The sequence below is a fragment of the Pristiophorus japonicus genome, chromosome 15 (assembly GCF_044704955.1).
Source record: "Pristiophorus japonicus isolate sPriJap1 chromosome 15, sPriJap1.hap1, whole genome shotgun sequence".
NCBI classification, from domain to species: Eukaryota; Metazoa; Chordata; class Chondrichthyes; family Pristiophoridae; genus Pristiophorus; species Pristiophorus japonicus.
In genome coordinates, this window is record NC_091991.1 from 153,415,844 (window position 1) to 153,443,361 (window position 27,518).

The 27,518-nt window shown below is 44.1% G+C and overlaps 2 protein-coding genes and 1 pseudogene across 2 annotated transcripts in view; 2 read left to right on the forward strand and 1 right to left on the reverse strand.

Moving 5' to 3' along the window:
* The first annotated feature begins 4,754 nt into the window (after positions 1-4,754).
* Positions 4,755-21,266, forward strand: tekt4 (tektin 4). Its single transcript, XM_070856776.1, has 6 exons — positions 4,755-5,477; positions 14,401-14,471; positions 16,539-16,682; positions 18,523-18,745; positions 20,495-20,649; positions 20,790-21,266. The coding sequence occupies exons 1-6, from the start codon at positions 4,944-4,946 to the stop codon at positions 21,004-21,006; spliced, it is 1,344 nt and encodes a 447-aa protein (XP_070712877.1). The 5' UTR covers positions 4,755-4,943; the 3' UTR covers positions 21,007-21,266.
* Positions 6,241-6,479, forward strand: LOC139226023 (U2 spliceosomal RNA; annotated as a pseudogene).
* A 1,124-nt stretch (positions 21,267-22,390) lies between the features above and the next one.
* The window catches only part of LOC139281618 (uncharacterized), a 123,293-nt gene continuing 118,165 nt past the window's right edge, over positions 22,391-27,518 (reverse strand). The window contains exons 22-24 of the mRNA XM_070901765.1: positions 25,617-25,804; positions 23,935-24,076; positions 22,391-22,626 (exon numbers count right to left, since the gene is read on the reverse strand). Coding sequence (XP_070757866.1) covers positions 22,391-22,626; positions 23,935-24,076; positions 25,617-25,804 — 566 coding nt within the window. The remainder of the gene's footprint in view (positions 22,627-23,934; positions 24,077-25,616; positions 25,805-27,518) is intronic.

The following is a 27,518-nucleotide window of genomic DNA, read 5'->3' on the forward strand; positions in this document are numbered from 1 at the left end:
CAGATGGAATACAATGTCGGAAAGTGTGAAGTCATCCACCTTGGGAATAAAAACAAAAAAAACAAAAAAAGGGAATACTATTTGAATGGGGAGAAATTACAACAGGCTGCGGTGCAGAGGGACCTGGGGGTCCTTGTGCATGAATCCCAAAAAGTTAGTTTGCAGGTGCAGCAGGTAATCAGGAAGGCGAATGGAATGTTGGCCTTCATTGTGAGAGAGATGGAGTACAAAAGCAAGGAGGTCCTTCTGCAACTGTATAGGGTATTGGTGAGGCCGCACCTGGAGTACTACGTGCAGTTTTGGTCGCCTTACTTAAGGAAGGATATACTGGCTTTGGAGGGGGTACAGAGATGATGCACTCGGGTGATTCCGGAGGTGAGGGGGTTACCTTATGATGATAGATTGAGTAGACTGGGTCTTTCTACTCGTTGGAGTTCAGAAGGATGAGGGGTGATCTTATAGAAACATTTAAAATCATGAAAGGGATAGACAAGATAGAGGCAGAGAGGTTGTTTCCACTGGTCGGGGAGACTAGAACTAGGGGGCAAAGCCTCAAAATACGGGGGAGCCAATTTAAAACCGAGTTGAGAAGGAATTTTTTCTCCCAGAGGGTTGTGAATCTGTGGAATTCTCTGCCCAAGGAAGCAGTCGAGGCTAGCTCATTGAATGTATTCAAGTCACAGATCGATAGATTTTTAACTAATAAGGGAATTAAGGGTTATGGGGAGCGGGCGGGTAAGTGGAGCTGAGTCCACGGCCAGATCAGCCATGATCTTGTTGAATGGCGGAGCAGGCTCGAGGGGCTAGATGGCCTACTCCTGTTCCTAATTGTTATGTTCTTATGTTCTTATGTAAGAGTCCTCCAGCTGCTGCGTCATGTAGGCCGAGGTCAGGTCCAACTTGGTGAACGTCTTCCCTCCAGCCAGGGTCGCGAATAGGTCGTCTGCCTTGGGTAGCGGGTACTGGTCCTGCAGCGAAAAGCGGTTAATCGTTATTTACAATCCCCACAAATTCTAACCGTACCATCTTCCTTGAGTACTGGAACAATTGGACTGGCCCAGTCGTTGAATTCCACCCGCGCGATGATGCCTTCTCGTTGCAGCCTGTCCAGCTCGATTTCCATTTTTTCACGCATCATGTACAGTACCGCCGAGCCTTGTGGTGGATGGGTCGCGTACCAGGAACCAAATGGATCTGCACTTTCGCCCCCTAGAAACTCCCAATGCCTGGCTCAAACAAAGAAGGGAATTTGCTTAGAACCTGGTTACATGCGGTGTCGTCGATTGACGAAAGCACTTGGATGTCGTCGCAGTTCCAGTGGATTTTCCCCAGCCAGCTTCTGTCAAACAACGTGGGGCCATACCCGGCACAATCCACAGCGGGAGTTCGTGTACTGCTCCATCATAGGAGACTTTGACTTCAGCACTGCCAATTACAGGGATTAGTTCCTTTGTATAAGTCCTTAGTTTGGTGTGAATGGGGCTGAGCTTGGGCCTGTGTGCCTTCTTCCCCCACAGCCTGTGAAGGCCGTTTTACTCATTATGGACTGGCTTGCCCCCGTGTCCAGCTCCATGGACACTGGAATACTGTTCAGTTCAACTTTCAACATTATTGGTGGGCATTTCGGCGTGAACGTGTGTACACCTCTGCCTCCTCCGTATGAGTTTCCAATTCCATCTGATCCACTGTGAACCGATCGTCCTCTACAATGTGGTGGTTTGCAGGGTTTGCAGCTCGCCTGCACATTTGTTGGAGGTGTCCCATTGTTCTGCAGCCACTGCACGCATAGTGCTAAAGCGGCATTGATGGGGCCGATGATCACCCCCGCAGCGTCAACAGGGTGTTAACTTCCTCACATTAACAGATGATGGCAGACTCTGGGTCAATTGAGGTCGGGCCACAGCAGCCGGCGTGTACATTCTGCTCTGTACATTTCTGCTCAAAACCGACGTTACTTTATGCACAATACTGGCTGACACTTCTTTGTTCTGCGAAATCTGCTTGGTTTGTCGCTGGTGGACATAAATTCCTGAGCTATCGTTATGGCTTTACTCAGATTCGGAGTTTTTACAGTCAACAGTTTGCGAAGGATTGTCTCATGTCCGATGCCCAGTACAAAAAAGTCTCTGAGCATTTGTTCTGGGAATCCCTTAAACTCACAATGTCCTGCAAGGCGCCTTAGTTCGGCGACGTAGCTCACCACTTCCTGGCCCTCTGATTGTTGACACATGTAGAACCGATATCTCGCCATCAAAACACTTTCCTTAGGATTTAGGTGCTCCCAGACCAGCATACACAGTTCTTCGTAGGATTTCTCTGTTGATTTAGCTGAGGCCAGGAGATTCTTCATGAGGCCATAGGTTGTTACCCCACAGACAGTTAGGAGGATCGCCTTTCGTTTGGTCGCGTTCTCGTCCCCTTCTCATTGGCTGCGAAGTATTGGCCGAGTCTCTCCATGAAGGCCTCCGAATCGTCCCCCTCTGAGAACTTCTCCAGAATGCCGAATGTTCTTTGCATTCTCGCGCGGTTCGTTACCTTGTCGCCAATTGTTATACTTATAATAAATGGTCAGACCGAGTACTGTGTGTAATGAGCAAGTGTGACCTTAGCGCCTTTATTGTAGTTCCAGAGTGCAGGTACCTCGTGGGTGGCCTGCTTATATACTGTGCTCCCAAGGGATGCTGCGATCCTTTGGGACTCCAACAGGTAGGCTCTCTGGTGGACAGGTGTGTGATTCGGGTTACAAGGGATTAAATACATAACATATTTATCTAATTCTCTTTTGAATGTTAGTTTTGAATCTGCTTCCACCACCCTTTCAGGCAGTGCAATTGAGATCACAACAACTCACTTTGTAAAGAGCTTTCCTCATGGCACATCTGATCCCTTTGCCAATAACCTTAAGTCTGTGTCCTCTGGTTACCGGCCCTTCTGCCACTGGAAACTCTATCAAAATCATTCATAATTTTGAACACCTCTATCAAATCTCGTCTTAACCTTCTCTGTTCTAAGGAGACCAACCCCAGCTTTTCCAGCATCTCCGCATAACTGAAGTCCCTCATCACTGGTACCATTCTTGTAAATCTCTTCTGCAACCTCTCCAAAGCCTTGACATCCTTCATAAAGTGTGGTGCCCAGAATTGAGCACAATACTCCAGCTGAGGCCTATAAAGGTTTAGTATAACTTCCTTGCCGTTGTACTCTATTTCTCTATTAATAAAGCCAAGGATCTCATAAGCTATAATATCCTGATGCAACTGCTGCACGACACAGTTGGGAAACTACAAACCAGTATTTAACACAAGCCAGCTTGTCAATTTTTATTTTATCAGTCTGCTTGCTGGTTGCCTTTAAAACGCTATGAATTACCAGATTAAGAAACCTGTCCGGTTCACTCATCTTCCTATGCACACAGCAGTTCCAATGCCATATGAAGAAGGCAGGACCATTGGTGGCCGTTCCTTAAGCTTTCTAGGCCCTAAGGTCTGGAATTCCCTCCCCAAATCTCACCGTCTCTCCACCTCTCATTCCCTGTGGCAAGGCAACATTTCTGGTGAGGCCCAGCCCAAAAATGCTTGACCGAGAGGGATTTGTTCAGATTCATGGTCAAGAAGGACAATTAACGAGGTAGGCTGGAGCAAGGGCATGTGGGTAAGACATGGGGTTGTTAACTCTTGTTGGACATGTTTCTCAAGGTTTCCTCACACGACCACCTGCCTCCAACCACCTTGTTTCCACACTCCCGCCATTGGTTGCCTGACACATCCATCCTTTCAGCCTTTCCAGGCCAACTGGAAAGCAAACAGGCTCTTAATTACATGATTGGATGATGTTTGACCGTCAGTCAAACAGCCTTTTTTATCCCATTTCTATTGATAAATGTTCAAAGAAAATGAAAAATCACATTTCTTGAAACATCCCTAAGATTTTTTTTCTGGGTTGTCAGTAGCATTGTCCTGGAGATTAACCCTTCATTCCTGGAGGGTTGGCAACCCTGCCCTACCATCATTGTGTTATACCACAATTCATCAGCGCAATCAGCCTTTCTACATTTCCATTCCCACTGGAAAAGAAAAAGAAAAAAGACTTGCATTTATCTAGCGTCTTTCATGACCACCAGACATCTCAAAGCGCTTTACAGCCAATGCAGTACTTTTGTAGTCACTGTTGCAATGAGGGAAATGTGACAATTTGAGCACAGCAAGCTCCCACAAACAGCAATGTGATAATGAGCGTATAATCTGTTTCAGTGATGTTGATTAAGTGATAAATATTGGCTGGGGCATCAGGGATAACTCCCCTGCACTTCTTCAAAATAGTGCCATGGGATCTTTTACATCCACCTGAGAGAGCAGACGGGGCCTCGGTTTAACGAAAAGACGTCATCTCCGACGGTGCAGCACTCCCTCAGTACTGCACTGGGAGTGTCAGCCTAGATTTTTTTGCTCAAGTCTCTGGAATGGGCCGTGAACCCACTACCTTCTAAACAACACATCTGACACACAGCTTGAATAAGGAGACGAGGAAAGTTAGGGAACAGGCTTTGAAGAAAACGAACGCTGATTTAAAAGCCGTAACTACACGATATTTATGTTACCAGTCTCCTGATAGCAACAATGTGTAATGTTTGACCGGGAAGTGGCGGGGAGGGAGAGCAGGCTGCTCAATGGGTCCACGGAGTTTACAGAGGGATCACGTTGGGCAACAATGCGTTCTTACCATAGTAACGACCCCGGGTAACCGAGCAACAACATACGCTCACAACAAAAACTCTGGTGACAGAAGTTGAGGTGCCAGGCAGCTTGCTGCAAGGACTTGGACACATCCAAAGAGGGTGGAATCAAGTGCACTGGACGAGGCAAAGGTTTACCCCAGCTCAATGCCCATAAGTATTGATATATCTTTTCTTGAAAAAGTTTAGAGGGAAAGAGGAACAAGGAGCCATGTCTGCCACCGAAATTCTGGTGACTCACCCGCAAGTTGCGCGGTGTATTCCCGAAGAGGAGCTGCCCTGCAAACCTTACTGTATAGTCAACAATACAGGTCTCCATTCATCCTCGGGCTTGGCCACTGCAGGCTTCAGGACGGCCAAGTACATCCCTGAGGAATGGCAACAGAACAATTATTCCAAGTACTACCAGTCCTTCGCCGACCGGGACACGGCGGAAAACTTGCGGAACGAGTCCAAGACCCTCATGTCGGAAAGGGAGAGGCTGACTCAGGACACCCAGGCCAACTCCACCAAGAAACTGGGCGAGAGGCTGCAGGACATCTTCTTCTGGAAATCCGAACTGAAAAGGGAAATCGAGGACATGCTGGCAGAGACCGAACTCCTGCTCCAGCAGAAGAGACGCCTGGAGATCGCCTTGGACGCCACCGAGATCGCCCTGTTCATCTCCACCGACAACCTGCAGAACAGGGAAAGACGCCAAGGTCCAGACCTGGTGAAAGACCGGGTGGAAGACGAGCTGCTCAGGGTGAGTGGTAAATACAGTGTCCTTCCCCACTGTTGCTCAAACTGTTGCAGTTAATCGCATTCCTGCAGAGTGGCTTCCACTCTTGTAACACAGCCCCATCTTCCCAGAGTCAGAAGCTGGGATCCCTGGAGGAGCAGAGAGATTTCAGCGGGTCCATGTCCAGAAATGTCTAAAAATTAGTGGTCAGGTACAAATAAAGACGAATGGATTGTTGGCTTTCATCTCTGGAATACCAAGGGATGGAAGTTGTGGGAAGCACTGTTTATACCACATCTGGAATTCTGCATTCAGTTCTGTGCACCCTACCTCAGGAGGAATATATTGGCCTTGGAGTGGGTACAGTGCAGAATGATACCGGGCCTTAAAGGGTTAAATTATGATGACAGGTGGCATAGACTAAGCTTGTAGTCCCTTGAGTGTGGAAGATTAAAGGGTGACCCAAATGAGGTGTTTAAGATGAATAAAGAATTTGATAGGTTAGATCAAGAGAAACTGGGGCTGAAATTGCCCCTTTCTCTTAAGGCCTGTTTCCGCTGAAAATCGGCAGCCACACGGCGGAGTGCAATGGCCGCCGATTTCTCATGTAACGGCTGGCATTTTGTAAATTCCATTCCTGCGGTACTCCGGCTGTGACCCGCTCCCCCCACTACCACTCCGCTGCTGCCGATCCATCCTAAGTGTGTCATCCAGCGATGTAACACCCCCCCCGACCGATGGCAAAATTCCATCGAAAAAGTCTCGCGCCTGTCGCACAGTGCCAAAAACTGCTTCTCGGCCTTTTGGCTAAGATCATGCGTAACTGACCTGACAGGGGAGTAGCCACCATGACCTCCGGGTGGTTCTCCCTGGATCAGGAAGGTATATGCTTGCTTTTTTGGAAACAGGAGGTGGGTGGGGTGGCTTGACCCATCCACCTCCACGGAGGTGTGTGGGGGACCTGACCCATCCACCTCCATGGCACAAACCTGGTATTGCAGTACTTCCAGGAACGGTGCAGTGGCTCTAGGCCTTTTGGCTAAGAGCATTGGCGCAGAGTGATCCTTGGCGTGTGCAAGGTGACCTCTGGCGTTTGTGATTTGACAAAGAATTGGAACGATTGGCTACGAATTTAAAAAAAAAACAAAAAAAACAAAACAAAAAAACTGCTTTTTGTGCCAGTGCAGTGAGGGTTTCAGTCCTTCTAAAATGGCAGTATGGCTCCCATTTAAGGGGAGGACCTACTGCCGCTGTCGCCATGTTTTTTTTTGTCATCCGACTGCCATAGCGGGTCGACAATTATGCCCCTGGGTTTGGCCGGGCCACCAACAGGCAGCCTGGCACCCCCTCTTGGGTGCCATACCACTGGCCCGGCTGAAACCTTCCCTGGTGGCCCAAGCTTAAAGAATCATGCAGGCTCTCCCTTTTACGTGAAGGGGAGGGCCGTGGTGACGCGGCACTGTGATGACTGTCAGCGGTGGACACTACACTTGCCCCCAATTTCCGCCCCTCTAGACTGCGAACTTCCGCTCAGATCACACCCACCCCCCCTTATGACTGACTTCTGGTCTGCCGGGAAAAAAAGCCAAAGAGCGGAATTTCACTCACCGCGCCGATAAAATCAACAGAGACAGGATAGGTGTGCCCCGTTTCCAGTGGTGGGCAATTTTGGCCCCACTGTTTCCTTTGGTGAGGGAGTCCACAACAAGGGGGCATAATCTTAAAATTCGAGTCAGACCATTCAGGGGTGATATCAGGCACACTTCTTCAGGTTAGTTGAGATCTGGAACTCTCTCCCCCCAAAAACTGTTGAGGCTGGGGGTCAATTGAAAATTTCACAACTGAGATTGATAGATTTTTGTTAGGTAAAGGTATTAAGGGTTACAGAACCAAGGCAGGTAAATGGAGTTGAGGTACAAATCAGCCATGTTCTCATTGAATGGCGGAGCAGGCTCGAAGGCTGAATGCCCTATTTCTGTTCCTATGTTCTATATATGACTCCAGGACACACTGCTGTGAGATGCTCTTAGGGAAGCCATCTAGTACCAGTGCAGTGTCTAGCTGGGTTTAAAAAGCAACCAGGAGCTAGATAGACCTCCAAAGCACTTTCTAAGCTTCATCAGATTTTATTTTACGTGTTTCAAGAAAGTAGAAGCTCCCTCTCAGTTTAGTAGCTGGGTTGAGGAGCACTGTATGTGGATGTGAACGTGCATGCACTTGATGGGAGAATGCAGTTAGCAGGCCACAGCGGAGTTAAGGTATTGCTAGCTGTGGTTCGTACTCTGCAGCACCTGGTGTCAGACCAGTAACGCATTGTAACAGCACCAACAATAACAACTAGCATTTATATAGTGCCTTTAATGTATTATAACATCCCAAGATGCTTCACAGGAGCGTAATCAGACAAAATTTGACACCAAGCCACATAAAGAGATAGTATGTCAAAGAGGTAGGTTTAGGCAAGGAATTCCAGAGCTTAGGGCCTTGGCAGCTGAAGGCATGGCTGCCTATGGGGTGCAGCGATGAAAACTGGAGATGCACAACAGGCCAGAATTGTAGGTCTGCAGAGATCTTGGAGGGCTGGAGGAGGTTACTGGGGTAGGGAGGGGAAAGGCCATGGAGGGATTTGAAAACAAAGATGGGCTTTTTAAATAAGAGTGCAGTTATATTGCCAAGTTTAGTGTCACTTGATCACTACTTCCTGATTCACCCATGTTTTTTTTTCTTTCAGTCTTGGTGGTGTTCTACATTACGGATCCTGGGTCTTCAACTAGGTTTCCCAATTAAAAATAAATGACACTGACAGCATTTTTGGAGTGGTTCGAGTGGGCAGTGCAGAGTGCTCTCTAATTACAAGCTAGAGGTTTAAATGGCGGTGACTATTCTGCTATCACCAGGAGACCTATTTTCAGGCCTTTTTGCACATACACACTGCTGACACTGCGCCAGTGGAAGAGCTTTAAATCAACCTGTTCACAACAATAATCTTAGGATGAGTGTACATTTGGGCATACTTAAGCATATATTTAAAATGCATTCCATGTTTTTATTCCCTCACGTCAAGATGTGCCCTAGGTTCTTCGATCTCCCATAAATTTATTATGAAATAATCAATGGTGCTCACTCGGCTCATATTGTTAATGCCAAGAGGATAATTTTGGGAATATATTGGGTGCTGACAGTGTGCACCAACAAAACAAATTGCGCTGCCGCCAGATTTGCTGATTGCAAAGTAGCCAGCATTGCAACCTAACTGTAATATTATTGATCCACTATCAATGGGAGCAAGGACACACCTTAGAGTCATGGGGCTGGATTTTCTGCTGCTGTTTGCCTCTATTTTTGCCCCGGAGGGGCAGCAATGGCGACGGTGACCTCTTCTGGGCGGGCAGCCAGCTTCCAGTGCCCCGCCGGGATTTACGGGGCCAGTTTCGGCGGGGCACGGAGCATTACCGCCCAGAAGAAGCGTGCAATGCCCCTGGTTTCGACACCGGCTCAATTTTTGACTCCCGCCTGACCCATAGTGCCCCGCAGCGCCCCCTGGTGGGAATGCCTGTGGAAGCAGGCATTCCAAGCTGTAGCGGCTGCATTCAGGTAAATAATGCCGACCTCAGGTAAGTGTGATTGTTTTTTCTTTTATTGTCTTTGCGATTTATGTTGTGGTGGCGTGGGCTATGTATTGGGAATGTATTTGGTGTTTTTTTTTCAGGTTTTCTTTTTCTTCCCCCAGACCTCTCTTAGAGCGCTCCCATGCCGGCTCTCTAGCTTGGGATTTTAGCCGGCCAAATGCCCTCAGAGAGGTGTGCAATGCCTCCTTTACCGCTCTGCCCTACACTCAGGGCCCAGCTGCCCAATTTTGCTGACTGAGGTGCAAACCTTTTCCAGGCGGTCATTCAGGACCGCCCCACCGTCATTAACGCCCCGAAATCCTAAAAGCCGAAAATCCAGTCCATGGTTTTTCATAGTGCGGAAGGAGGCCTTTCGGCCAATCATGTCCATGACGGCTCTCTGAAAGCTCCATTAGAGATAGATTCATTTATTTTCTCTGGGATGTAATTTTCTTGTTTCAGTGTTACCTCAGCCTGACACAGACTTTAACCAGACATATTGGCTGTGTCCTGGGCCAGTTTAAATGATGTATTTTAATGCCGCTCATCCTCCTCATAAATCAACACGAAACAAAATGATATTAAGTTCAGCATGTCTGAGACACAGAATGGAGGGGAGGAGGGGGCAAACATCTAAGTACAATAAATACATTTAACACGTGATTCGTAGGTTCATTCTACTTTGATTGATCATAGCGTCAATGTATAATTGCTTTAGGGAGCCTTTCAGAGTGCTCACTGCTATATTATTATCTATACTTGCCATGGTGTATGTGATGGATAAAAGGTCAAACCTGTTACCTGCCAGTAACCTTTTTGCATGAGCAATAGCAATTTTGTACTGTCACCTTGTGTAAATAAAGGTGGAAAGAAAGAAACGTTCTCAATATAATTGATTTCCAACTCAAGGTTCATATACATATGACGGAGGACATTCACCAGTTGTCATTCTTAAATGTTAACAATATCAAGAGAACTATCACTTATTGATATAGATAAACAGGCAGGAAGACTGCTTCTCTGTAACTTATGTACCAATGTCAAAATGTAAATGAAGGTTTAAATTGCTGCCCATCTTACTCCTCGTCCAGCAACAACTTGATTTAAACATTCTCATTCTTATTTTCAAATCCCTCCATGGCTTCTCCCCTCCCTATCTCTGCAATCTTCTCCAGCCCAACAACCCTCCAAGATCTCTGCGCTCCTCCAATTCTGGCCTCTTGCACATCCCTGATTTTTATCGCTCCACCATTGGCGACCATACCTTCAACTGCCTGGGCCCTAAGTTCTGGAATTCCTTCCCTAAACCTCTCTGCCCCTCTCGCCTCCCTTAAGACATTCCTTGAAACCTACCTCTTTGATCAAGCTTTTGGTCACCTGTCCTAATATTTCCTTATGTGGTTTGGTGTCACATTTTGGTTGATAACGCTCCTGTGAAACGCCTTAGGACGTTTTACTATGTTAAAGGCGCTACATAAATGCAAGTTGTTGTTGCTGAATCAAATGATTTTAAATTGCTGCATGTAAAAGATTCAAAGGATTTTTATGCATGAATGTAAGTAAGTGATCTTATTTTGGATTAAAAACAAAATCTCAAATTGTCACACTGACTTTTTATGCCAAGATATCGGCCCTGAAATTCTGGCCTCCCCGGGTCCGTATAGAGTTCCTACGGACCTAGGAAGGCATCGGAAAAGCCAGTTTCCAGTGCGCAATGTGCATGCGCTGGAAACTGGCATTTCCGATCTGTCAAGTTTCTGTCAAGAAAAAGCATAGCCTACTTTTACAGGCGCAAGTGTTTTAAAAAAACACGAAAACATCTAAAAATAAAGTTATTAAAGCATATTTTATCATTAAAAACCCTCCCCACAAATGTAAGTTTATTTAAAAAAACATAGGGAAATTATTTTTTTTAAAGACATCAATAACTTTAATTTAAATGAACGTAGTGTAATTATTTTCTATTTTTTATTACTGTTTTGGGTGTTTGGGGCTGTGTTTTGGGTGTTTTGGGTCTATCACAATCATAGTAATAGGAGTTTAGGACCCTGTGGAACTCCTATTACTATGATACCTTACCTGATTGGCTGCCCAGAGCCATGTGACTCCAGCGCAAGGCCTGCGCACACGTCGACGTGCATGCGCTGCAAATCGCAGTCGAAGGAGGCCACACCATCGGAAGGTCCAACGTGGGCACCAGCTTAAGGTAGGTGCGTATTTTTTCTCCAAAATGTCCGAGGGAAGGCCACCCGGAATTTCAGGGCCATCAATACAGAAAACTGCCTTGATGTGTTCATACTTTGTTGTTAAAAGAAGTTGCATTTCTATAGCATCTTATCACATGCTCAGAGTGTCCCAAAGTGCTTCACATCCAATGAATTACTATTGTTATTGGTCAGCAAGCAAATTATTTGTGTGTTTTAAAATGGGAGTCAGTGCAGTCATCTCTGTGAATGGGCTGGAAAAAAGTCAATGTATCTATAGGTTAAATAAAGACAGAAATTGTAAATACTTGGGGCCAAAATTGCTCTCCGCCCCAAACATGCCGCACTTACCAATTTGTTATTTTTTTCTCCGCCCCAATCCATGGTGCGGAGATTAAAGCGACATTGAGGTTGTTATTTTTTGGAGGTTTCGGTGTGGTGTTGCGGATGGCGGCGGAGCGGAAGTGCCGTTGGGTCAGGCCGGTTGCCGCTCCGACTCATCAGCGCCGCGCTGATGCGTCACAATGTCCCTCCCCTTCAGTTAAAGCGGAGGGCCACTGCGAACTCTGCATTTATTTCAGTTAGGTCCACTGGGCCACCAGGGAGGTTTTCGGCCGGCCCAGCGGCCTGGCACCCAAGAGAGCCTGTTGGCAGCCCGGCTGAACCCGTGGCCACCATTGGAGTCGGGCGACAATTAAAATAAAATAGTGGCTGTGGCAGTGCGCCCTCCCCTTTAAGGGCGAACGCGCCGCCGAGCCATAATAAGCTTCCCGCCGGGGAAAGCTGTCGGGGGCACTGACCGGCAGCCGCTCCGCTCCCGCGGGGCAATTTCCTGTGCGGGGTGAAAAGGGGCTCGTCGCCGGTTGGTAAGGGGGTCAGCGCGTGCCCGACATGGCGGGAAGATGGCCAGGGCGGTCCCGTACACCACTCCAAAAATAAAGGAGGGCAATTTAGAAAATGTCGGTCCCTCCTCGCTGACCGAGCGGCAACGGCTCTGATAAAACAGGGCAATTTCAACCCAATTGGCCTCGAAATTCCGGTCGGCTGCTTCCCGCGGCTGATCGAGGGAAAAATCTAAAATAGATGCGCACTTACCTGAAGCTGCTGAGACCACGCGAGTTCTCGGTCTTGAAGCCCTCCCTGACTGCGCATCGCAGTGTGTGCACGTCAGGACGTGCGCAGGGCTGGAGCTGCAGTCACATGGCTCTGGCAGCCAATCAAGGTAAAGTATGTTCTCAGTCATCTTCTTCAACCATATCTACTTTTCCCTGCCCCAGCTGTTGCCTGTAACAATGCATTCCATCCTCTAACAACTCTGTATGTTAATTCTCTCTACTCACGCTCAGCGGCAATCTTTAACTGATGACTCCTCATCACTGACTCCTAACTGGAGGAACTAGTCTTTCCCTATTCGCTCTATCAAGGGTTATGGAGAGAAAGCAGGAAAGGGGTACTGAGGTGAATGATCAGCCATGATCTTATTGAATGGTGGTGCAGGCTCGAAGGGCCGAATGGCCTACTCCTGCACCTATTTTCTATGTTTCTATGTTTTTTAATGGGAACTCCGTAAGATGGCGTTCCCTTTATTATGAATGAGAAAACCCTCCCAAACACCCAAAACACTAATAAAAAATAGAAAAAATACACCACATATTTTTATGAATTTTAATTAAAGTTATTTCTGTATTATAAAAAAATATATTTTTCCAATTTAAAAAAAAAAATAATTATGGTTTAAAATAAACTTACCATAGTGGGGAGGGTTTTTAACAATTAAATGTGTTTTATAATTTTATTTTAAAATGTTTTTGTGTATTTTTAAACTCTTATGCCTGTAAAGGTATGCCATGCACCTGCTTTTATCAGGCGCAAGAGTTTTGAGGAAATTTTCCGGGCAAGATATGGGTAAATACTGCAGCCTTGCCCGTGAATGACCTCGCTGCTGAGATATGGAAGATCTGTCCAGCTCCAGCTTGTCAGATTGGAAAAGCTGGTTTTCAGTACATGCGCATTGTGTGCTGAAAACCAGCTTTCGTGATGCCTTCCCGGGTTCGTACACACTCCGTACGGACCTGGGGAGGTCGGGATTTCTGGGCCTATAACATTCATATATATTAAACACTTATAATTTCCATATAATTCTGATTTGTAACCTTGAAAAAATATCTTTGCTACCCTCTCCTGTGAATCATTTAGTATTCTGCAAAAGTCTTTTTGCTGCATAACATCCCATCTGTGGAATTTCAATGCTGTTTTGAACTGTCATTAGCACTGTTTTTATTATATTGAGACTATCCCATATGTTACAGATGACAGAAAAAAGGAGCATGTGTGTATAATTTAATACTGTGTTTACCTGACTCTCATAAATCAGACTGCTTTTATTGACTCTGTACCCCTGAAGTAAATCATAGCCTTATTACTCATCCCCAACTATCCATAATTCTACACAACTTCAGTTGTGTTCATTCATCCATTGACAAAGTTTCTGTCCACAGTGCAATATTTTACAATGTAATCACAAATAGTAGATTTCTATTTCACTGAGCCCAGAACAGGTAGAACCAGAACAAATTCTTGCCGTAAGTTGATAGAAATCACGCAATCACCTCCATCAGTTATATGAGCTTTAGTCACCATGAAAATATAGTATCACTGTCATAATACTATTAAGATTCAATTGAAAGAAACACCTGTACCATGAGATTAATTGAACAATAGCCGGGATGCATCAGTACTTGTTTCATCAATGGCTAACACCCTAGCAATGAGAAGGAGCTACCATCCTACTTGCTCGGTGGATTAAATGCGCCCACTTTGCATGGTAATGAGCTATATCGACGGTGAAGGTTAAGGTACCGTAGGTTGCTGGCATCCAGGGTACTGCATTCGGCATAAGTCAGTACCTTTAGGAGAAGAAGGAAGGAGAGAGAAATGTGGCAAACAGGAAACCAGAATTTCTAGAACGCTGTGTGTGTGTTGCTGCATTACCGGTGTCAATGAATGTTATATAAGGCTTGCTTGCACCTGGAATGATCACTAGTTCACAGTTCGGAGCACCAAGCAATGAAAGCTCTATCAGTAATGCACCTTTTCCGAAACAACATCCTATCAAATTATTTCTTTTTAACGCAGGAAGTTGATCTGATTCGAAATGTACAAGGAATTTTGAAGCGAACTTTGGATCAAGTCATTACTCAGATAAGGTAAGTTCATTATTGTCAGGGACAAAATGCCATTAGATTCATTACTTTTTCATTGCCTCTCCAGTACACTCTATGTTATGTCTTTAATTTCAAATTATTTACTTACTCTCTGAGGTGACAGCGACCCACAGGGAAGTCTTAAATTTATGTTCAAAAACATTGCTCGGTAATTTTATATCTTATGTTTAAAGGGGGAAACTCACCACCAGGACCCTTTTTTAAAATCAATTAAAAATGATTGTAACTCATTTGATTTTTTTTGTTATTTTTGCGATTTTTGTAATTTTTTTAAATCAGTGATAAATTAAGTGGGAAATGAAATTAATTTGCGGAGTTTATAGTATAGTCACCAGTTCAGATGCAGTGTTTCAGAAACCGCAAATTTCTAGCTTGGGCACTAATTGGAGGAATTTTCCACTACATAACCATCGAAAGAACACATAGGGACATAAGAATTAGGAGCAGGTGTAGGCCATACGGCTGCTCGAGCCTGCTCCACCATTCAATAAGATCATAGCTGAACTTCTGCATCAACTCCGCTTTCCTGCCCTATCCCCATACTCCTTGATTCCCTTAGTACCCAACAATCTCTCATTCTCAGCCTTGAATATACTCAACAACTGAGCATCCACAGTCCTCTGGGGTAGAGAATGCCAAAGATTCACTAAACTCTGCGTGAAGAAATTTCTCCTCATCTCAGTCCTAAATGGCCGACATCTTATCCTGAGACTATGATCCCTAGTTCTAGACTGTCCAGCCAGGGGAAACAGCCTCTCAGCATTTACCTTGTCAAGTCCTCTAAGAATTTTATACTTCTAATGAGAACACCTCTGAACTGCAGAGAATATAGGCCCCTTCTGCTCAATCTCTCCTCATGGGACAGCCCTCTCAATCCAGCATTCAATTAAGTAGGAAGGCCATGATGCATGCAGGAACATAACCCCTTGCCTTCTGATTAAATAAATGTTTCATTTTAGTGGAATCATACAATCATATAGAACCATATAACACAGAAGGAGGCCATTTGGCCCATCATGGCTCTTTGAAAGAGCTATCCAATTAGTTCCACTCCCCTGTTTGTTTCCCATAGAGCTGCAATTTCCTCCCCTTCAAGTATTTATCCAATTTCCATTTGAACACTAGTACTGAATCTGCTTCCACCACCCTTTTCGGCAGCGCAGTGCGTTTTAGTTTTGTACAGCTTTTCAAAGTGTAAACTGCAACTGTGTGAACAGTGTGTCAGAACACTTAAAATATAAAAAGAACCTTTCCTCAACCCCAAAAACTATAAACTGAAATAAAACCATAAAAAAATGAAGGTGCACAACAGGCCAATCAGCATTCCAAGGATGAAACCTTTGAATCAAAAGATTAATCTCTCTTTTCCTCGATTCAGATGCTGACTGAAACATTGTGTATCTCCACTTTTCTCTGGCCTGGCTTAATTGTTAACTCTTCAAAAGTTGATGTTTTAAACCCGTGCTTTCAAATGGTGCACCAAAACTCACTCTCCCAACAGCTTGGGCGAGTTTATTTAGTGAGCAATGTGGACCAGTAAAGCCCTGGGTTCGAACTCTCGTCTTTGCTTTCTTTAACTGATCTCAGCTGGGGCATCAGGTAGCCTTCCAGAATTGGCCTCAGCTCCGATAGGCGGGGAGAGGAAGGCCAGATCCTAATTGCTATCTTGTGACCCCAGTTGGAAACTGTATCTGTTGGTTGAGAGCAGGGTTGGGCTTGGCTGCAATGCCACTCTGGCCAATTAATCTGCTAACACTCACTGCTCCAACCCACACAGGAAAATGGCTGCCTGGCAAGGCACCTACATAAAACTTCAAGTCAATGCTTTTGCGACTCATTACATCCATTATGCATCCATTTCCCCTGTGTGTATTGCTTAAGCCTCAAAGTTAACATTAACATTTTCAGAAAAGGGAGTTCAGCCATTAAGCAAAAACAACTTCTTAGGTTTGTTATTTTGGAAGCTGCTGTACACATTCTTTAACAATTTTTACTTGAATAATATGGTATTCTAACTATTCTCCCATTGTACTAAACCACTTGTCTCAGGAGGAACAGAGATATCAAAGAAGTCTTGGAGATGGACTGGTCAGAGAAATATGAGGCCTATAAGATTGACATCAAGGCCGGAGGCCTCAACAACCAGAGCACGAACATTCAATTCCATCCAAACTCTGCCAAGTTTGAGGACAAGTAAGGCAAATTCAAATTCATATTCAGAAATCAAATAATGTTGATGAGGCCTTCAAATCCTTTAGTAACCTTCAAGTCAAATTCCATCCAAACAAAACAACACTTAATACTTAAAATTAATCGTTGCCTAACTGACTAGGCCAATTGGACCAGAGTCACATAACCACTTGCAGCCTTAGACATTGAAGGCACGGCAAAATTCATTTTGTAGAGATCGAATGACATTTATTTTCATGTGTCCAGAAATTACAACTCCAGCAAAAATACCCTGGACAAGAGAGACCTGGGATGCACCTTACCTACAGACAACTGGGATTTCATTCATCACCTGGCACACATGGTCCCAGTCTATGTTTGGACAAACCCTTGCCTTGTTTGCACAGGTGGAATCCTGGAGTCACAGCAGACTGTTGGGGATCACAGTCTTTCCTATCTTTTGGCTGTGCCCCAAGAGCAAGCCATATTGGTAAAAGGTGCCCACAACATCCCCCAAAAAATCACCAAGCACCACATCAAACTAGATCCAGCCACACTACTGCCTAGACCACAGTGACCCCACCCCGGATCTGGTCGGACGTACTCCTGGAGGTTTCATCACATGATCACCCATCTCCAGCTGCCCCACCCCCACACTCCTGCCATTGGTCGCCCGACACACCCGTCCTCACAACGCCCCATCTTCATGCACCAATCGGCAAGTGAACAGATTCTTTATTACCCGATTGGAGGATTCTTGACCATCAGTCAAACAGCCTTTTTTTTCCCATCTCCAATATTTTTATTAAACAAAAGTGTTAAAAGAAAATGAAATAAAACACTTTATTTTAATGCCCCAATGATGATCTTCTCGGGATTGCTCGCAGATGTGTCCTGGAGATTATCCGTGAATTCCTGGAGACTCCAGGACAATCCTGGAGGGTTGGCAACCCCAGACACCAGAATGGGCAACATGCTCCTGGGATTTCTGCTAACTGCAACCAGTTGGTACATCCAACTCAAGGGTCCCTAACCCGCACGTGTGAATGTGGACTGAGACACAATGGAAGGTAGCTCAGCCCAAGAAACCTGGCACGAACCAGGAGAATTGTTTGAAATCGGGTCCCCGTTCTTGGTTCACTGGCAGCTGTTGGTCGACACATAAGTTGTACGCAAGGGAAAGCACGGCAGCACACATCAGTAAGAATGAACTTGCATTTATATATCACCTTTCACAACGTCCCAAAGTGACAATGACGAGTATTTGAAATGTAGTCACTGTTGTAATTTTGGAGTGGTATCATTACTACTCCTTCAATCAACCTCCAAGGTTATCTAGAAGCCAAGCTACTCAGTACAACTCACTCGCTATCACAATATATTAGCTATATACTCTACATCATGAGCATATCAACATGTAAAAAGAAATTGCAAAAAATATAATTTATGGAATTATATTCACCATTGGAGGGCGCCTTAACACTTCTTGCGATGTGCATTAAATGAAAAACTATCAAACACAGCTAATGCGAATTTATTGCATGTTTAAACTCGAAAACAACGTTTAATGTCTCATCGGAAAGACAGCAGCTCCAACAGTGCAGCACCCCCTCAGTACTGCAGTCCTAGATTGTGTACCTGGAGTGGGGCTTGAACCTGCAACTTTCTGAATTACAGGCAAGAGTGCTACCCACAGAGCCACGGTTGACAGCAAGTGAGAGGAAACTGCCCTCTGAAAAGTTGCTGCACACCCATCTCCACTGTAGCTTGTGTTTTTAACGTATGTCATTCGGTAATACAGAAAGTAGTTCTGCACAGAGTAACTACTGAGTCTTGAGCTGTTGTTTTATCTTTAATCTCACAGTAGTTCTACTCCGGAGTCTTGGGCCCAGTTCACTCACTGTAACATTTACAAAGCTGAACAGCAGCGAATGGCCTCCATTAACCTTCGTTGTCTGGTTGACAACGTGCTGCTCGAGACCTCGGAAGATCTGCGTGAGCAGTACGATAGAGTCAACGCTGCTTTTAACAAGCGTCTGGAAGAGCTCGATGACACAAAGGCCAAGTTGGACCATCATCTGAGAAAGGTAAATGCCCTGGTCAGCTGATTCTAAGTCACTTAACCTTCACTTTTATTTCTAAATGACATCAAATATAGAACCCTAAAACTGGAGATAATTTAATTGTAAATGTTCGATGCTATTATGGGTGGATATTTCTATAGGCTTTTTTTTGCACAGTTTCAACCTGAATTAACAGACAATTTGAATTTTGAATGAAAAGGAAGTGGACTGTACAAATGTGGGGCAAAAGCTCACTCAAGTGTGCTGGTGCTTTACTTGACTTATTTGAAGGGTCAGGGAGAAGCTCTGCAGAACCTTTGGGAAGTTAAATAGCCTTGCTGCTCCCTATCTCCCTAGCCTCCTTCTGCCCTCATCATAGGCAGTCCCTCGAAATCGAGGAAGACTTGCTTCCACTCCAAAAGTGAGTTCTTAGGTGACGGAACAGTCCAATACAGGAATTACAGTCTCTGTCACAGGTGGGACAGACAGTCATTAGAGGAAAGGGTGGGTGGAGAGTCTGGTTTGCCGCACGCTCCTTCCGCTGTCTGCACTTGTTTTCTGCATGCTCTCGGTGATGAGACTCAAGGTGCTCAGCGCCCTCCCGGATGCTCTTCCTCCACTTAGGGTGGTCTTTGGCCAGGGACTCCCAGGTGTGGGAAGGGATGTTGCACTTTATCAAGGAGGCTTTGAGGGTGTCCTTGAAACATTTCCTCTGCCCACCTGGGGCTCGCCTGCCGTGTAGGAGTTCCGAGTAGAGTGCTTGCTTTGGGAGTGTTGTGTCGGGTATGCGGACAATGTGGCCCGCTGGTCGAGTGTGGTCAGTGCTTCGATGCTGGGGATGTTGGCCTGATCGAGAACACTGACGTTGGTGCGTCTGTCCTCCCAGGGGATTTGCAGGATCTTGCGGAGACATCATTGGTGGTATTTCTCCAGCGATTTGAGGTGTCTACTGTGTATGGTCCATGGTCTCTGAGCCATACAAGAGGGTGGGTATCACTACAGCTCTGTAGACCATAAGCTTGGTGCCAGATTTGAGGGCCTGATCCTCAAACACTCTCTTCCTCAGGCACCCCTACAACACCACTATCCACCCGAGATGTCTGTGCTCCTCCAATTCTGACCTCTGTGCATCCCCAATTTTAATCGCACCACCATTGGTGGCCGTGCCTTCAGTTGTCTAGGGCCTAAGCTCTGGAATTCCCTCCCTAAACCTTTCTGTCTTGCTCCCTCTCTTTCCTCCTTGAAGACACCTCTTTCAACCTAACTCTTTGACCAAGCTTTTGGTCACCTGTGCTAATATCTCCCTATGTGGCTCGACACCAAATTTTGTTTGCTAACGCTCCTGTGAAGCACCTTGGGACGGTTAATTATTTTAAAAGCACTGTATAAATGCAAGTTATTTTGTTGATTGAGTGGAGACACAATTGACTGAATATTGTCTTTAGACGAGCAACTTTGATGTGTTAAACTGCCTTTATCTATGTATATTAATAGCAGCAATTCAGTTAATATTAATGTCATTGGCAGAAGCTCACATCTTATTGTCAATCAAATCCTCTGTTTTATGTGTGAGCTGCTGATAAGGCTCCATGTTGGGAACCTCGTCTCACAAAATTCACCCCCATGTGGATACCAGTGGGATGTGACAATTCAATAGGCTATATCTTCCTCCAAAGAGAATATGAATTTCTGTTAATTATTGCATTAATGTAAATGAGTGGAGACTTTGTAGAGATTGTACACCCTCATCCTATTTTTGTTTCCTTTGAACAGATACTTGAGCAGATTGCAGCCCAGGAGAGGAACATTGCCAATCTAAAACAGGCCATAAAGGACAAGGAGGCTCCACTGAAGGTAGCTCAAACTAGACTGTATGAGAGGACCTACAGACCCAATGTGGAACTCACTAGAGACCCTGCTCAATTAAAGTAAGTTGACACAATGTTTGGGAGAAGGGGATCTGTGCACTGGCAGCATTTATTCAAATGGTTGCTGTTGTTATTATATCACATGCTATGACCCAGTTTCTCATCAACTCTGCCCACCTTTTGTCTCCCAACATTGACAGCTTGATATGTGAGGTTGGTGAAATCTCAGAGTCCATCGCACTCCTACAGGAGAAACTCAAAGATGCTCAGATGTCACTGGAGAACATGGAAAACACTCGGATGACTCTTGAGAAGGAAATCGCAATAAAAGCAAACAGTATATTTATTGATAGTGAAAAGAACCTGAAGCACCGTGAACGATATCCCACTGTCATTAGATTGTCAGGTTACCAATAAAAAAAATGAAAGCGCGCACTTAACATGCAGACATGTTATTTATGAGCAATAATGTTTGGCTTTTCCAGGGATGTAGGAGCTACATGTTGCACTCATGTGATTTAATACATGTTGTGCATTGAGCTAAAAGCAGAACTGTAAAAAGTAATTCCATTTGAACAAATGGGCTGAAATCACCACTGAATTATCATGGCTTTGTTTGACACGTACAAAATCCTACAACCGTCAGGAGGCATTATCTGAAACTGAAAAAATGTCTGTGATAGCATGCTCACATTTTTGCTGATTTTCCAGAATCTAGTTTCAATAAACTACAGGATCAGAAAAGATTCCAGTTCATGTGCAATATAATTTTTTAATGCTTAGATTTACATGCATAATTTAAAATACTTAAGCAAGACACCATGTTATAGTTAGAATTACTCGTCAATGTCCTCTTCAAGTGAAGCAGGCTGGAGGGGAATAATTAAACGGACATAATTCAGTCCACATTTTAAAAAGGCAAATCTTTGCATCAGCACTGTAAAGAACAGAAACAGAAACAGCTCCATCTTGGCAAGGCTTTCCCCAATGCAAATTGCATGCATGTAATACATGTGCTCGTGTATTTCTCCATCACAGGTCATTGTGTTACACCCTAGGGCTGCGATCAACATTGGAAAACCTATTAGGGCGCCATCTACAGGCGTCACACACAAAAGGGTTACATACAAACCTAGCAGGTGGGTGTGGACACATTTAACATGCAAAACTTCATGGTGAGATGTGGACATAAGATGGCAGCTGTACCAATATACTAGTCAATCTCCTTTAAATATACACACAGGGAGCCCGGATCATGGGTAGTGTTCAGATGAAGTGGGGTTCGAGGGCAGGGGTGAATTGGACCATGGTATAGAGACATAATGCAGCCCCATTTTATAGTCATACATTCTGTTCTTGTTTTGTACGGTACTTTGATTTTACGTGATAATTTAGTTGAACAGCATAATCTACAGCAATTTGGGAAGCATGGAATTGACTGGAGCATTGGGGTCTCTTTGCAGTCGAGGCTGAGAAGTTAAGAGAGGGCAAACTGAGGCACTACAGTGCCATGTCTGGTGGGAGGGTGTAATTACATCGAGACATTAGCAGTTTCCTGTCAGGGCAATTTATAAAGCTGACAATTTTGGTTGGGCGTATCCCTGGAGGTTTCATCACATAACCTCCTGCCTCCAAACAGCGCTGCCCAGTCAAACAGTTTTTTTTCCCCATTTCCAATATTTCTACAATTAATAAGCAAAAGTATTTAAAGAATATGAAAACAAAAACACATCATTGTTTTAACGCCACATTGATTTCCCTCCCGGGTGTTGGTCGTAGCATGTGTCCAGGAGATGAATCTTCAATTCCTGGAGACTGCAGGCAAATCCTGGCGGGTTGGTAACCCGATGGGCTGTGATTGTCGGCGGAGTACGGCACACACTTGGTGCGGCTTCGGACATAAAGTAAGGCCGACACATGGAGAGAGATCCAAGGGAGCTCCGGGTGGAGCACGGAAGGAAAATCTTTGCATCAGCGTTGTAAAGAACAGAAACAGCTCCATCTTGGCAAGGCTTTCCCCAATGCAAATCCGTCGCCCTTTGAGATACAGAAGGAAATAAATTCATAAAGTGTTCTACTCCGTAAAGTGGCAAAGTTCTTTTTAATTTTAAAACTTTCCAATTGCTTGCAAAATCAGCTAAGACTGGGATTACACATAAAGTTTATTCAGGACATAGCCACTCATGGATTTAACTTAGTTAAAAGTTCAATTAGAATTAGAATTTTTAAAATGTTTACAGTTACTTCAACCTAACTCAGTGGGTAGCACTTTCACCTCTTGAGTCGGAAGGTTGTGGGTTCAAGTCCTACGCCAGACAGCGGGAGGAGCATGCGGCAAACCAGACTCCCCACCCACCCTTTCCTTCAACCACTGTCTGTCCCACCTGTGATAGAGACTGTAATTCCCGTATTGGACTATACAGTCACCTGAGAACTCACTTTGAGTGGAAGCAAGTCTTCCTCGATTTCGAGGGACTGCCTATGATAATGATGAGCGCAAACATCTAGGCTGACACTCCAGTTTATTACTGAGGGAGTGCTACACTTGGAGGTGTCGTGTTTTGGATGAGATGCTTAACCGAGGCCCTATTTGCTCTCTCATGTGGAAGTAAAAGATCCTATGGCACTATTTCGAAGAAGAACAGGGGAGTTATCCCTAGTGTCCTGGCTAATATTTATCCTTCAACATAACTAAAACAGATTATCTGGTCATTATTACTGCTGTTTGTGGGAGCTTGCGTTTTCTACATTACAGCAGGGACTACGCTTCAAAAGTACTTCATTGGCTGTTAAGTGCTTTGGAACATCCTGAGGTCTTGAAAGGTGTTATATAAATGCAAGTCTTTTTCTTTTTATTTAGTTACATTTTCAGCTACAACTTTTAAATAGTTGGAACAATTCAACCTACTTCAACTTTTATTTGGTGTGAAAGTACAATGGCTGCCACCTGTGTTTATTGTGGGATGTGATTCTCCGATCTGATTCATTCCAGCTAACCACATGATCGATAATACCATGTGGTGAACTCAGCAAATCAGAAAGCAAGTTGAAAGCCGATGTTGATACTTTCAAGCATTCTCATTGATACAATTTATTTATATTATAAATAGATAGACACGAAGTACAATTCAAACTTAGTGTTAGAGATTGCTGAGACAACCTGAAGCCTAAGAGTTCACGTTCCCTAATATATCAAATTTTGTTTTATTTTATTTATGAAAACAAACCTAGGAAAATAATTGGCAATGGAATATCCACAAACAGGTGCAAATAAAGCAATGTATTCAGCTCTAGAGAAATTATGACTATATGAAAAATTCATTTATTAAAATAATTAGTTGATACCTGCAGAGAAAGGCATGAAGGCAACTTTCTTTACAAACTTTCCCTCAGCATCCAGAAAGTGAGATGGGTTGAACTCATTTGGCTTTTCCCATTGAGTTTTATCGTACAGCACTGAGGATAGCAATGGGATCACCTGCATTCCCTTTAAACCAATAGAAAACCCAAAATGTGAACATTTCATGCACAGCTGTTAGGCTTTTTCCTTATAGGCTTATTAACGGACGCATTAAGAAGCATAGACACATTCCATTGGCTGTTTCACAGACACTGCAATGATGACATTTTTGCAGCAGTAGGCTGCATCACTGGGGTCGATGTTCATCTTCATTGCCTGGCCAGTAATCTGGCAGAATGGATTGCCTGGCTGTTATCGAACCCACCCGATAGGAAATATCTTTTGAATTGGCAAGATACTTAACGATGAGGAAGACTATTCCATCCATCTTAGTTCGTTCATCAAGGAAGTTCCTGAAGTCCCCAAATTGTAGCATCTGATTGTATCTTCAAGGATTCCAGGGAGTTTGCTTGCACTACTCTCTGCAATGTATTGAATGACGAATAACGTCCTGATATCAGTCCTAAATTTATCTTTTACTAGTTTGAACCTGTGTCCCCTTGCTCTACTTTCACAATTTAAAAGAATATTCCAGATTTACCTTTTCCATTACTTTAACTATCTCTATATGATCACGTCTCAGGCACCTGCCTTCAAGATTTAAAAGCTCAAGTTTCTCCAGTCTTTCCCAATAACATGGACTTCTGACACTAGAGCTTGGTCTTGCAGGTCTTCTCGGCACTGTTCCCAGTGCTTGAATTCCTTGTTTCTCAGCACCCAGAACCAGACACAATACTCAAGGTGAGGTTTGTCCAGAGCTGTTAACCATGACCTCCTCTACCCTATATTCTACTCTATGTAGTTCAATATTCTATTGATTTTATTCATTGTGTCTGTACATTGGTTGAACATGTTCAACTTTGAGTCTATTAAAGACTCCTAGGTCTCTTAACTTCGTCCTTACGTTTTTCGGATGAGACGTTAAACCGAGGTCCAGTCTGCTCTCTCAGGTGGACGTAAAAGATTCCATAGCACTATTTCGAAGAAGAGCAGGGGAGGTATTCTTGGTGTCCTGGCCAATATTTATCCCTCAATCAACATAACAAAAACAGATTATCTGGTGTCTATCACATTGCTGTTTGTGGGAGTTTGCTGTGCGCAAATTGGCTACCGCATTTCCCACATTACAACAGTGACTACATTCCAAAAGTACTTCAGTGGCTGTAAAGTGCTTTGAGACATCTGGTGGTTGTGAAAGACACTAATTAAAAATGCAAGTCTTCTTTCTTTCAATCAATATGATTCAAGTTGGTTAATGTAGGACAATGCGAATAAGTGAAATATGGCATTATATATTAAACCCTAGACATAGAAAGGCATATTTGATATATTCCCCACGTTGATTATACACTTTGTAATAATGTGATGTTTTAGCTAATGATCCTTATCTTAATGTGATTCAAAGTTTGAATTTCCAATCTTAATACGAGCTTGGCTCCAGTCTCACGTTAATTATCCCTACATGTGGAAGTTTGATATTAGCAATTGAAAGATATTAGAAATGACTCACGAATCATAGAATTGAAACATTATATTGATATTTTTGATCATTAGTTCAAGACTTTACCTTTGGAATGAAAAACCCTCTGAAGTATGTATCCATGGTTGTTGCATGTGGAATATTCATTGGAATGATGTTAGCGAATCTCTGGATCTCATGCAACACTGCATCAGTGTACGGCATTCCTTTCCGATCTTCCATTCTGGGAGCTCTCTCTGTTCCAATAACTCTTTCAATTTCCTCTTGGACACTTCCTTAAGGGAAAAAACACTTCGATTGCTACAATATTTCTGATCATGATAGAATACAATAACTTCAATGCATCCTTTTACTAGCTGACGTGTGTTCATTACGAAGGAGCTGGTCAATAATTCGGAAGAAACTTTTTAACCTAAAGAATGGTGAGAATGTGGAGCTCGCTACCACAGGGAGTGGTTGAAGCGAATAGTATAGATGCATTTAAGAACACACATATGAGGGAGAAGGGAATAGAGGGTAATGCTGATAGATTTAGATGAGGAAAGATGGAAGGAGGCTCGAGAGGAGCATAAATGGCAGCATGGACTGGTTGGGCCAAATGGCCTGTTTCTGTGTTGTATATCCTATGTAATCCTATGTAATGTAAAGTTAAAGTTTTGTCATTCTTACTTGCTTCTGCAAGGGATTTCAGAATGTCACTACCTTGTGAATTTATCCTTGAATGTTACTATTTTTTATTTAGTCTGCTGTATTCTTTCAGGATTGGACATACTTTATTGTTGATTAATTCCCATTTAAAAATCACTATGAAAATTATTATTGAAATTAACATAGACTTCACTCAAAACGTTGTACAGTTATGAAACGCTGTTGTTTGAACAATGAAGACAAGGCTAAAAGGTTGAAGAGGGATTAAGTGACGAGTTGGATCCAAAATTGGCTTAGAGGTAGGAAGCAAAGGGTAATGGTTGATGGTTGTTTTTGAGACTGGAAAGACGTTTCCAGTGGGGTTCCGCAGGGCTCAGTACTGGGTCCCTTGCTTTTTGTGGTATGTATCAATGATCTAGATTTGAATATAGGGAGTATGATTAAGAAGTTTGCAGATGACACTAAAATTGGCTGTGTGGTTGATAATGAAGAGGAAAGTCATGGACTGCAGGAGGATATCAATCTACTGGTCAGGTGGGCAGAGCAGTGGCAAATGGAATTTAATTCAGAGAACTGTGAGGTAATGAACTTTGGGAGGGCTAATAAGGAAAGGGTATACACAATAAGCTGTAGGACACTTAACAGTGTAGATGAACAAAGGGACCTTGGAGTGCTTGTCTACAGATCCCTGAAAGTAGCAGGCTAGGTGGGTAAGGTGGTCAAGAAGGCATCCGGAATGCTTGCCTTTATTGGTCGAGGCATAGAAGAGCAGGGATGCTATGCTTAAATTGTATAATACACTGGTTAGGCCACAGCTGGAATACTGTGTGCAGTTCTGGTCGCTGTATTATAGGAAGGACATGATTGCACTAGAGGATGCAGAGGAGATTTACTAGGATGCTGCCTGGAATGGAGAATCTTAGCTATGAGGACAGATTGGATAGGCTGGGTTTGTTATTGTAACAGAGGAGGCTGAGAGGAGACCTCATTGAGGTGTACAAAACTTAGAGGGGCCTGGATAAAATGGATAGCAAGGGCCTATTTCCCTTGGTGGAGGGGTCAATTTTGAGGGGGCATAGTTTTAAGGTGGTTGGTGGAAGGTTTAGAGGGGATTTGAGGGGAGGCTTCTTCACGCAGCCGGTTGTGGGGGTCTGGAACTCACTGCCTGGAAGGGTGGTGGATGCAGATTTAAAAGGTGCTTGGATAGGCACTTGAAGTGCCGTAACCTGCAGAGTTACGGACCTAGAGCTGGTAAGTGGGAATAGACTGGATAACCTCTTGTTGGCTGGCGCAGATACGATGGTAAGTACTGCAGGGAATTGAATAGAGCAAGGGTGATCT